At 40.6% G+C, this 12,062-nt stretch overlaps 1 protein-coding gene across 1 annotated transcript; it reads left to right on the top strand.

Moving 5' to 3' along the window:
* The first annotated feature begins 4,908 nt into the window (after positions 1 to 4,908).
* On the top strand, positions 4,909 to 11,219 carry KLHL31 (kelch like family member 31). Its single transcript, XM_066314942.1, has 3 exons — positions 4,909 to 5,093; positions 7,363 to 8,566; positions 10,324 to 11,219. The coding sequence occupies exons 2-3, from the start codon at positions 7,395 to 7,397 to the stop codon at positions 11,054 to 11,056; spliced, it is 1,905 nt and encodes a 634-aa protein (XP_066171039.1). The 5' UTR covers positions 4,909 to 5,093; positions 7,363 to 7,394; the 3' UTR covers positions 11,057 to 11,219.
* Positions 11,220 to 12,062: the final 843 nt, after the last annotated feature.

The raw sequence follows: 12,062 nt of genomic DNA, 5'->3' as shown, positions 1-12,062 counted from the left end.
GCTGGGTGCCTTGCTGCACACAGTTCTTTAGAGCCACCTCTGTGAAATCAAGAAATCAAGTTCTGTGCATTTGTTCCTAACAATGCTGGTTTTAGATTTATTCAGCAGCTTTAAAAAACTGCACATTTCTTTTCTATCTCTTTTTTGAAAAGACTGCAGTTGCCACTGAAATTCAGTATGCTCTCACAGTTACCTCCTGTGTGCATAAGGAATTTCACCCTTCCTAAAGGCATTACTGGTATGATTACCTAATACATTCAGATTAGTGCATTTGAAGATATTTTTCTTAACTATTTATCATAGAGAACTAAATTTGGGCTTTGAAGGTGTGTAGTACTTGGCTGAACAAACACAAAGTGATCTGAGGAAACAAAACAGCCATGATCTAGAGCTTTTGTTTACATCTTTAGTTGACCAAGGTACATCTCCACATGGCCTTGGCTGTTACGCTTGAGTTCCACAAACAAATCAGTGCATGTTGACTTCAAATATAAGGCTTTCCATTTCCAGAAAGAGTGTAGTAATGATTGTGCATGGATCAGAAAAATAGCTGTAATTGTCTAAAGGCCTGTCTTTCCTGACAAAAGAACTTTCCCTGTTGTTGATTCTGAACCATGCACGTGGAGCAAACAGTAACAGTTGTTTTTGTTCATTAGTGTGAGAAAAATCTCTTTAAATGCTTCCACTTTTTACCCCTAAAATGTTGAAACATTTCTTCATGACCTGCTACTGCTGCATGAATTGATAGTATGATCCTTAGTCACTCATACAGACCAATTGATTATGAAGAAAATTATATATTTTTACCCAAGATTAATTCATACCTAAAAGGATACATCTTGAGATGCTGAAGGTACTTTAAAAAAAGTATTATTCCATCTTCAAAGTGAGAAGACAATAATCTGATGCCAAGGACTTCAGTCAACATAAAAATGTTTTATGGTAATTAAATTCTATGGCATTGAAAGGAAATAATCAGAATGTGCTATTTTCAAGATATGAGGCAAACAGTATTGAGTATCTGAAAATTAAAAAGCATATTAAAGTTTGATTTTTAGAACTTGTATTATGTAAATTATATATATATATGATCTGCATTATGCAAACATATAATGATTTTTGATGCTGGTATTAGTTACTTTTAAAATACTTTATTGTGTGCTAATTAATGCAGAATGAGAAAGACTACTTCCAAGACCAGCTTGTGTGCCACACAATATCCAAGTATGCCATCAGTTGTCCTCTGTTCTTGAAGACCAAGTAACTAAAGGTTTTGTGGATCTTGTCCTAACATAGGACCAAAGTTTCAGAACTATGTCAGTTTTAGTAAACTGAGATGTTGACTTAATCTCTACAAGATGGTTGTCTCTATATTGCCCAGTTCAAAGCATGTTCAGTATTTTCTGGAAATTAGAACTTAGTTTTGTCTTTTCAGTAAGGATGCTTCTTGGTGTTTCCATTGTTTTTTCAACAGTGAATCATATAAGGATGTTGGAAATACATTCATAGAGACTGAATAAAAAATAAATTTATTTTTAAATATGCTAGTAATTTTAAAGATATGAAAAGTAGAATAATATGTTTTCTACATATCATGATACTGTGTTCATTCTGGAGGACAACTGTCCCCCTTATTAAAAAAACCCACAACTAACTGAAAAATTAAAAAATAATCTTTCTCTGAAAAAATTGGCCTTTTAGGGCATCTTAAAATTATGAAAATTGGTAGAAGTTTGGACATGATCTTTTAGAAGAGGGAACACTAGGTAACTCTAGTTAAACATATGATACATGTTTAGTAGTGCTGTTTTAGAAATGTGTTTTTTCTACCTACAAGACCTAATATATTACAAGTTCTTAAAATTCATGGAGTACTGTGCAAAGTAAATTCTTTGTGTAAAAATCATTGTAATCAATCCTATTAATCTAAAGCTTCAAATCTTAAAGATAGTTGTTGATGTAAGTAATTTAATAATTAGATTAAACTGGTAAATTAAAATACATTGAGATGTGTTAAGATGATGAGAGATGTCATCCGACATATGAAATAAATGTTGTAGTTAGTTGTATTTTTGAGGCAGTAGGAATCTACATGGAAGGGAAAAAAAGGACATATGTGTTTGTTTGGCACAGCCTGGTTTTAGGTAGCACGGGGCCCACAGAGATGTCTCTGGTGAGAAGCTGCTGGAAGGTCTCACCATGTCCAGCAGAGCCAGTGGCCGATGGCTCTGAGGAAGGACATGCTGCTGGCCAAAACTGGGCCAATGAGAGAGGCTGGTAACACCTCTGTGATGACATATTTAAGAAGAAAATAAAAATAAGAGTTTTGCTTCTAGTCAGAGAAGAGAAGGAGGTGAGAACATGTGAGGAAAACAACATGGAGACACCAAGGTCAGTGGAGAAGAAGGGGCAGGAGCTGCTCCAGGCACCAGAGCCCAGATTCCTCTGCAGGCCGTGGTGAGACTGTGGTGAGGGAGCTGTGCTCCTGCAGCCCCTGTGGGGATCCAGGCGGGATGGAGAGAGTCACCCACAGCCCGTGGGGATCCAGGGGGGATGGAGAGATCCACCCACAGCCCGTGGGGATCCACAGGGAATGCAGAGATCCACCCACAGCCCCTGGGGATCCATGGGGAATGGAGAGATCCACCCACAGCCCGTGGGGATCCAGGGGGGATGCAGAAGATCCACCCACAGCCCGTGGGGATCCATGGGGAATGCAGAGATCCACCCACAGCCCGTGGGGGAGATGCCCATGCCGGGGCAGGTGGGTGCCTGGAGGAGGCTGTGATCCAGTGGGAGACCCGGTGGACAGAGAGGGTCCCGCTGCCAGGCTGGAGCAGCCCGTCCTTGGAGGACCGCACCCTGTGGAAGAGTGACCCACGTCACAGCAGGTTTGGGGGAATGTCTGCCCGTGGGAGGGACTCACACTGCAGCAGGGGAGGTCTGGCTGCTGCTCGTGAGAGTGGCCCCACGGCGGGGCAGTTCACGGAGAGCTGTCCCCTGTGGGAGGGACCCACGGTGTCACAGAGGAAGGATTCCTCTCCCAGAGCAGCGGAAGAAAATCTCGGCGATGAGCTGAGCAAACCCCCATGCTCTGCCTCCTTCTGCTGTCAGCGGGAAAGAGGGAGGGGCTGGCGGGGGAAACAATGTTTTAAGGGCTTATTATACGTCTTATTATCCTCCTCTGATTTCGTTAGTAATAAATTCACTTTGCAACTTAAGTTGAGCCTGGTTTGCCCTTGAAATATTTTTCCAGGTCATTATCTCACTCATGAAACCTTCGGGGGTTTTTTGTCGTCTCTGCCCGGCTATAGCAGGGCAGGGTGAGCAAGTGAGTCTCATGGGTGCCTGGTGCTGGGCCAGCGTCAAACCATGACAACATAGTAGATGGAGACTCCCTTTTTACTGGAAATCACAAAGAAAAGATGGAGGATGGCTACAAATTACTCCTGAGGAGATTATGATCTGACAGAAGAGGAAAATTTTTCACAATGAGAATATAATCTCCCCAGGGAACTAAATGGTGGATTCCCCAAGGTCGGACACTTGTAAGCTTTGCCTGAAGATAGTGCTGGGCCATGTTGTCAAAATAATGCTTTTGCCAAGAAAGGTGGGGCCAGGTGTATTACTTCCAACTTGGTATTCCATGATTCTATGAAAATGAGGCTTTGTCCTTATTTTTTCATAGTTGTGGCGCTATTTTTCAAAAGGAAAGCTGGTTACCTTGTTGCTGTTGGGAGGGCTGAGCCTTATATCCCTCTCCTTCACTCTCATTTCACACATTTGACTGACTGTAATTTCCTATTCTGTTTTTTTCATTCTTACCATATGATGTTTTGTAGCTCCACCCACACAACAATGCCCTTTTGTCAAAATGGCAGGTGTTACTTTGCAGCAGTTGTTTTAAAAGCCTGAGCCTGAAGGCAGCCAAATCTGTATGATACAAGGCACAGCCAAGAGAAAATCCTCCTGTTCTCAGACTTCCACATACCCCGGTACTCATTCCTTCCCATGCAGACACTGGCACTCTTTTTATCTCTCCCGTTGAATGAAATTGTCCTGGGATGTGGCTTTATATTATTTTATTATCTCCTGGGTTTGGCTTTATATTATTCCTGAGGTTGCCTGGCAAGGATGCAGAGATAAATTACTCCAGCATACGGTATAATGCCCAAGTTAGGGTACACACTTGAGACAGAAGATCAAAGTTCACATCTCTGAAAATGTATCAGGAGGTGAGCCATAATCTTTGAAAGCTGAGGCAAGTCTTTATGGAAGCTGTGACGCATCTCCACAAAACAGAACATGACTGAATCCCCATCAGCTGGTCTCCTTTCCTCTTCCTGGAGTTAAGCACAAAAAATCTAAGAAAGTGTAAGGTGCCAGCTTTTCCATGGTGTTTTCTGTGGGTTATTTTAGGTCATAAAATAATAATAATCATAGAATGGATTTTGATGGGACCTTCAAAGACTATGCAGTTCCAACCCCCCTGCCATGGGACACCTTCTGCTAGATGAAGTTGTTTTAAATTCCATCCAACCTGGTCTTGAACACTTCCAGGGACTGAGGCATCCACAGCTTCTCTGTGCATCCCATTCCAATGCCTCACCACCCTCATCAGAAAAAGTGTCTTCTTTATGTCCAGTCTAAGCCCAGGCTCCCAGCTGGGAGCTGGGGAACCCAGTGGTTCACCCTACACTTACCTGAGGCAGTCATTACCTGCTGTAGTTATCTTCACCTTCCCCTCCCTTTCCTGTCCTGTCCCTGTGCGTTTGCAGGTACATTATCCAGGCTTGTCCCCCTGATTTTCAGTGATCAGGCCGCCCAGGGAAGCTGAGCTCCCGTGGCTGGGCAGAGGCAGGGAGTAAGGCATGGAGAGGAGGGGTCATTTTAAAGAGCACCCGAGCACAGGCTCCGGTCTCTCTCGCTCACTGTGACTGCGAAGTGCCTCACTGAAAACCAGTGAGCTGGACTTAAGTGGCCTCTGATCTTTCCCACTCCTTTTCCCCACAATTCCTCTCTTTTTGTGTTCGTATTTTCCAAGGAAGAGGCATTTTCACCGACAGCTCTGGGACAGTATCTTTCTGAGGAGGGTAAGAGGTTTTTAACTCCTCACTTTGATAGTTTTTAGAAGGTGGCATTTTAAATCAGGGGGGAGGTGGGTTGGTATAATGCATTGTTTTTGCACCCCAAGTGTCCTTTGACATGACTGCTACTTAAACTAAAATAAAGTAGGTGAAAGCAAACAATCATAGAAAACCAAATCACTCAGGGTTTTCAAAGTTCAGTATTCTGGTTTTATTATAGGATTGTTTGATTTGTTTCAGTAGGTTTGCATGCCCTGTCACAATGCTTGTACACTAAGCTAGCTTGTGAAATTTCTGCTGATGAAAAAGCGTTTCTCAGGAAAAATCTTTGGATAGTGAGCATTTTTGAACAGAGAGCTTAAAATGTTGTATTTAAATGAGCTCTGCAATCATGCAATGAGGCAATAAACATTGAGTTTAAAATGTATTAAATTTTTTAGGAACAACTCTCTAAAAATAGTTAGAAAAACAGATAAGGCTGCCAAATGAACATGCCCTCACTAACTTTAAAATTGTGACTATTAATATGCAAAGCTATAACTATGTGTATAACCTACAAAGTTATGCAAAAGTTTTATTTTGCCTCTTTTTCCATGCCAACAAATATATGCTACACTTGCAAAATCATAGGGCTTTTGCAACAAAATTGTGTTAAACAGCCATGTATACTGAAACACCAGCTATACCTTCAACTGAACCTGTCTTAAAATGGCAAGCTGCTGGGAGGCTGCTATTCTGGGAGGTGACTCTGATAGGTCTCAACAGATGCAGCTCCTGGAATGCAGCCGGAGCGGGGGAGCCGGGCAGCAGCTGACCCCTGCGCTGGCACACTGGCATATCAGGGATCACAGCTCACGTCAGCACAGGCTGACGCTGACACTCTGGGCACACATGGCCCTCTCCCTCGCCTGCTCTGCAAATGGTTGTCACCCAGCAGCAGCAGCAGCAGCAAAAAACTCCTGGTGCTCACAGGCAGCAACCATTCCTTTCTATAATTAAATTATCATTTTGTTACATGCTGTGTGTTTCTTAAGGAAGAAATGATATGCTGAGATTCTAGATTGAAATATTACTGAAGTCTTTTTATTTCGTTATCTACAGTAAACCAGTCATTTGATTTACCATTAATCGGAATTTTTTCATGTTTGCGTTTTTATGACAAAGAAAATTAGCATGTGTAAATTATTTTGAAATCAATGGATATACTGGAGATAAATGCTATGTTTGAATCTATTTGAATGCTGATCTCCACAATTCTGTTTAAATTGTGTTATTGAAGATCAGTGCTTTCCTTCAAGTATATTTGAACATACATATATTTGTTTGAAGTAACTCCTTTGTTAGTAGGGGCTGTCTCACATTACATTTGACAAAAAAAAAAAAGTGGCTCTTTATTTGATTGAGAGCTCACCTAGGGCTGATACATATAATTTAAATATGTGTTCTAACATAACTCTGGAACTGATTTTTACCTTCCCATTTGCAGAACTTATTTAAAATAACACATCCTAATAGAATTTGTGTGACATTTTTTCAAACAGAAGTTGAACATCTTCTCCCTAAATCTCCACAAAATCCTAAAAGTAAGATTATAGATTTCAAATTACTGATTCTGAAAAGCAATCAAAGTATGCTATGAGCAGAAAGTATTTGCACATCTGACACGAGAAATAGAACACTATCAGTCTATAAATCAAAAGTTACAAAAATCTGGAAGCAGTTTGGAGCAGGACCTAAATCTAAAATCAATATGACATCATATTAAAATCCCCTTTCTCTTTATGTCTCATCTGTCTTCGTTTCTTTAAGAATTTTTCCCAGTCTTAATATTTCTTGGTCAAGTTCTGAACTCACCTGTAAGTCTGTAGCAGCCCTGGAGTAAGGATGAACAAAGCTGGGGGCCCATATTTTTCCTGTGCTTCAGGCTAATGAATTCAGATCTAGAACCTGTCTGATTTAAATAAATATATACAAAATTTTACACTCTGGCAAACCCATTTAGAGAATTTGATTTTCTGAATGTGGTGATAATAAGTGAATTTTAATTTATGATGTTGTTATTTAAAACAAAAATAAATTACTGAATTACTTGTACATATATTCCTCACAATTGATTGTTATTAATAAGCAGCCATGCTGCAACCTAGAACTTAGGAAGACAGATTATTCTGTGTGTTTGGTTTTGTGGCATTATACGTATTGACAAAGGTTGGATTTGTTGCATAATCACATAGCTATTAAATTTCACAACTGTGGTGTTTAATTTTATTTTTAGCAAGTGCTTGGCTGTAATATTTCATTGCAGTCATGGCCCCTAAGAAGAAGAATGTGAAAAAGAACAAAGCAGATATCAACGAAACAACTATCATTGTGGAAGACAGCCCCCTCAGTAAACTAAATGGCTTGAATGGACTCTTGGAAGGAGGAAATGGTTTCAACTGCATCTCATCTGAGGTTTCTGACCCATCATACTGCCCAAACCTCTTGGAAGGTCTAAGCAAAATGAGACAAGAAAATTTCCTTTGTGACTTGACTATCAGTACCAAAACCAAATCATTCAGTGTTCATAAGGTAGTGATGGCTTCAAGCAGTGAATACTTTCACAACATCTTAAAAAAAGATCCATCCACTCAAAGAGTGGACCTCAATGATGTGTCCCCAGTGGGTCTAGCTACTGTTATCACCTATGCTTACACTGGAAAACTTACTCTCTCACTCTACACAATAGGTAGTATTATTTCCACAGCGATTTATCTACAGATTCATACCCTTACAAAGATGTGCTGTGATTTTCTAGTACAAGAAATCAGTGTTGAGAACTGTATGTACATTGCCAATATTGCAGAAACATACGGACTAAAAACAACCAAGGAAGCAGCGCACAAATTTATTAGAGACAACTTCATTGAATTTTCAGAAACTGATCAGTTCCTAAAACTTACTTTTGATCAGATTAATGAACTTCTTGCAGATGATGACTTACAGTTGCCTTCTGAAATTGTTGCATTCCAGATTGCAATAAAATGGCTGGAGTTTGATCAAAAAAGAGTAAAGTTTGCTGCCAATCTCTTAAGTAACATCCGTTTTGGTACCATCTCAGCCCAAGACCTTGTCAATTATGTTCAAACTGTGCCAAGAATGATGCAAGATGCAGACTGCCATAAGCTCCTAGTGGATGCCATGAACTATCACTTGCTTCCCTATCACCAGAATACACTTCAGTCCAGAAGAACAAGGATCCGTGGAGGTTTCAGAGTCTTAGTTACTGTTGGGGGACGCCCTGCTTTAACAGAAAAGTCTCTTAGCAGAGATATCTTATACAGAGATCCTGAAAATGGATGGAAGAAGTTAAGTGAAATGCCTGCTAAAAGTTTTAATCAGTGTGTTACAGTGATGGATGGTTTTCTGTATGTGGCTGGTGGGGAAGACCAGAATGATGCCAGGAACCAAGCCAAGCATGCAGTCAGCAATTTCTGCAGGTAACTGCTATTTCTTTAAAAGGGATGGAGGTATCTAGTCCACAGAAAGCAGGTAGATAGACTAAGCTGGTTTGTGTCATGCAACATGAACCACTTGGACATAGAGAAACGGGACAATGGAGGGGAGGTATAGATGCTATTCTATATTAAATGAATATATATCGAATGAACAGAAATACACAACTAGAGTTATGCAAAAAATTTCACCATGGTTACACATCCACACTGAGAAGTGAGGAAAAACTGAAAAAACTTCTTCCAAGCAGAGGAAATAGATAGGAGCATGAATAGGAAGTCATGGAGTGTTCTAAGGAGACATCTCAAATTTTCAAAAGCTTTTGATGCCTGAGAAAGTTTGGAAAAACACCTCTTTAGACATTATAGCCTTCATTTTCTATTCACCATGTTTTCAACAGCTTCTGTATTAAATTTTATATCCTTTAGATTTATTATTATTATTATCAAGAGTTTAGAAACAATAGTACCATTGTTTGAAGGCTGTCTTTTACAGTCTACCCCAAATAATACCTTGCTTCTAAAATATTGCAGTTCCTATCTATAGTCATCCGAGACTGCACTGGTGATAGCAAGGTCAGAAGAGTGCATACACTAATATGCAATGTCACATGGGCAATAGTAGTTTTTAAATAGTCCAGCCTAAAAGCTGTCAGTGCAAAGTAGCTTGAAGCAAAGGCTGGAGCTGGGAAAACTTTTATCTGCCTTTTATCTACTAACAGACTGTGGACATGCAATGGCATTACACAGCCACAGTTCTACCAGTGCTTCCTTTTCTGCTTCCAGAAGGAACAGTCAGCTTCTCCTGAGAACATCAACAAGTGCACAAAGTTAATGAATGAGGAACATTCTCTAGATCAGTTTTATTGTGTAATCTACTTTGTCAGAAAAATATTTGCTCTCTTGACCTTCTGCCTTTAAGCTATGCCTCACATTGTCACAAGGAGTTGTGTCCTCAGTGCAGACCTTGGTTGGAGGGAGGAGGTGGAGGAATGCTCGTTATGCCTTTAACCTTGAGCACGTCAAGTCACATCAGTATGTCTGTGGACTTGCAGATGACAATGCTGAATGAAAATTAGTATTTACTTTCCCATAGTCTTTTTCTCATGTGATTCTCTGGTCCCCTTGGCATGCAACAGAAGTGAATGGGTCCACTAACGTACCTCACTCAGCATCTTCAGGAGTCATAATTTGAGATTTCCTATTTCAAAGTTGTTCATTTAAATGTCAAGGACAAAGAATAATATTCAGATAGGAATAGTGTTAGAAAGCACGAATGCTCTTTCCACTGCATGGGAGTCGAGAGGAAAGCATATTCACCATTTAGAAAGCACTAAGAGGATGCAAGTATAAATCACCACCTGAAGTTTTGTAAAACTCTCTGAGTAAACATAGGCATCTTTGCTGTAGGTGTAAATTGCAAAAGAACTTCTAAAATTTCTATTATGTCTCTTTCCATTATTTTAATGAGATTATTGTACAAAATCAAATTACAGAGGAATCAGATTTACTTCATTAAAATAATATCAGGTTTGAATGATACAAAAATATTTTTTCTCCAATCAAAACCTAAATTTATTTGGAAATTTAATCACAAGTACCAGTTTCATTACACTGACTTTTAATAGGCTAACTAACTAAAATTCTATCAACTTTTCTCTTTCAGCAGTGGCAGAGAAGTTCTGTGTAATTTAGTAGACCAGTAAATAAGACTGTTACCTTCTTTTTCTTAATCCTTTCAGATATGACCCTCGTTTCAACAGCTGGATTCACTTGGCAAACATGAATCAGCGGCGCACCCACTTCAGCCTGAACGTGTTCAATGGCCTCCTCTTCGCAGTGGGTGGCCGCAACTCCGAGGGCTGCCTCTCCTCTGTCGAGTGCTACGTGCCTGCAACTAACCAGTGGCAGATGAAGGCGCCGCTGGAGGTGCCCCGGTGCTGCCATGCCAGTGCCGTGGTGGATGGCCAGATCCTGGTCACGGGAGGTTACATCAATAATGCCTACTCTCGCTCGGTGTGCATGTACGACCCCAGCAAAGATAGCTGGCAGGATAAGGCCAGCCTCAGCACCCCAAGGGGCTGGCACTGTGCTGTGTCCCTTCTGGAGAGGGTCTATGTCATGGGTGGGTCTCAGCTGGGGGGGCGAGCAGAGAGGGTCGATGTGCTCCCTGTGGAGCGTTACAGCCCGTACACGGGGCAGTGGAATTACGTGGCACCGCTTCAAACCGGAGTTAGCACGGCTGGTGCCTCCACCCTTAACGGGAAAATTTACTTAGTGGGTGGCTGGAATGAAATAGAGAAAAAGTACAAGAAATGCATTCAGTGCTATAACCCAGATCTCAATGAATGGACAGAGGAGGATGAGCTGCCTGAGGCCACTGTGGGCGTATCTTGTTGTACTATATCCATGCCCAACACCAAGACAAGGGAGTCCAGGGCCAGCTCAGTCTCTTCTGTCCCAGTCAGTATCTAAAGACAGGTCTAACCAGCAATAAGTAAAAATGTTTACCAGCACAGCAATATAATTAACCCTTTAAGTAAAATTTTTGTGCTTATATGGAAAAAGAAATCATTGGCTTTGCAAATGTACTTTTTAACAGTGCAAACTGGCCAGTTTTTGAGAACTTTGGTGCAGGTGGCACATTAGGAGTAAGATCAATTTTCTTTGCAGGAAAAGTGAGTTAACCCATAACCACAGAATTTCATTCTCTTCTTGACTTTGCCACTGACTGTGGCAAATAATTTCATTGCTTTATGCCTTGGTTTCCTTACTTATAAAACTGAGATAAACTTGCTTCAGAATATTGTTATGAGGCTTTTTAATACTAAATTTTAAACACTTTCAGGACCCAAAATGAAAGTCAAATATGACTAGTAATAAATCTTAATATAGATCAGAAATGTGCCATGCCATCATAAAATTGATCAGTTTTGTTCTTTTCTAAGTATTTTATATTTTTCACAAATGGAAGGGAAAAAAAAGGAAAACCAAAATTACCACATATAGCATGTGCATACTTTCCTTTTGGGGCAATGGTATTCACAAAACCTTCTCAGAGCATTTTCTCCTTCAGAAGGTAGAAGAAAGAAGTTCTCCTGTCATGAAAGCCTTTAATTCCTACATAAAATGCTGTGACGTGGCTTTCAAGATCTGAATCCACAAAATACTTTAGCTCCCATGAGCACTATGGGCCAGCCCCAAGGGACTACTTCGGTGTCAGATGGTGGGTGTCCTGGCCTCTGTGTACACCAAGGAACATCACCTCCTCCTTCTCCTTATGCCAGGGAGACACCCCTCTCATTCCAGGTGGAAAAGCCTGGAAGCTGAGTTCATGCCAGGAGACACAAAGGGCTAATGGAATCTGAACATGGGGAAGATGCATGGAGCAAACTCCCTTACATTACTCCAGCAAATAACCAGTGGAATAAGGAACAAAGATAGAATAAAGATTTCAGGATTAGAATTTGTGTGGAAAACA

This window comes from Sylvia atricapilla, chromosome 3 (genome assembly GCF_009819655.1).
Source record: "Sylvia atricapilla isolate bSylAtr1 chromosome 3, bSylAtr1.pri, whole genome shotgun sequence".
In the NCBI taxonomy this organism is placed as follows: domain Eukaryota; kingdom Metazoa; phylum Chordata; class Aves; order Passeriformes; family Sylviidae; genus Sylvia; species Sylvia atricapilla.
The sequence above is the reverse complement of the archived record's forward strand: the minus strand, read 5'-3'. Positions and strand labels throughout refer to the sequence as shown.

Bases quoted from the DNA above. Each gene is read 5' to 3' on its own strand.
- KLHL31 (XM_066314942.1), top strand. From the start codon at position 7,395: ATGGCCCCTAAGAAGAAGAATGTGAAAAAGAACAAAGCAGATATCAAC. The intron at 8,567-10,323 runs GTAACTGCTATT...TAATCCTTTCAG, and splicing joins GCAGTCAGCAATTTCTGCAG to ATATGACCCTCGTTTCAACA.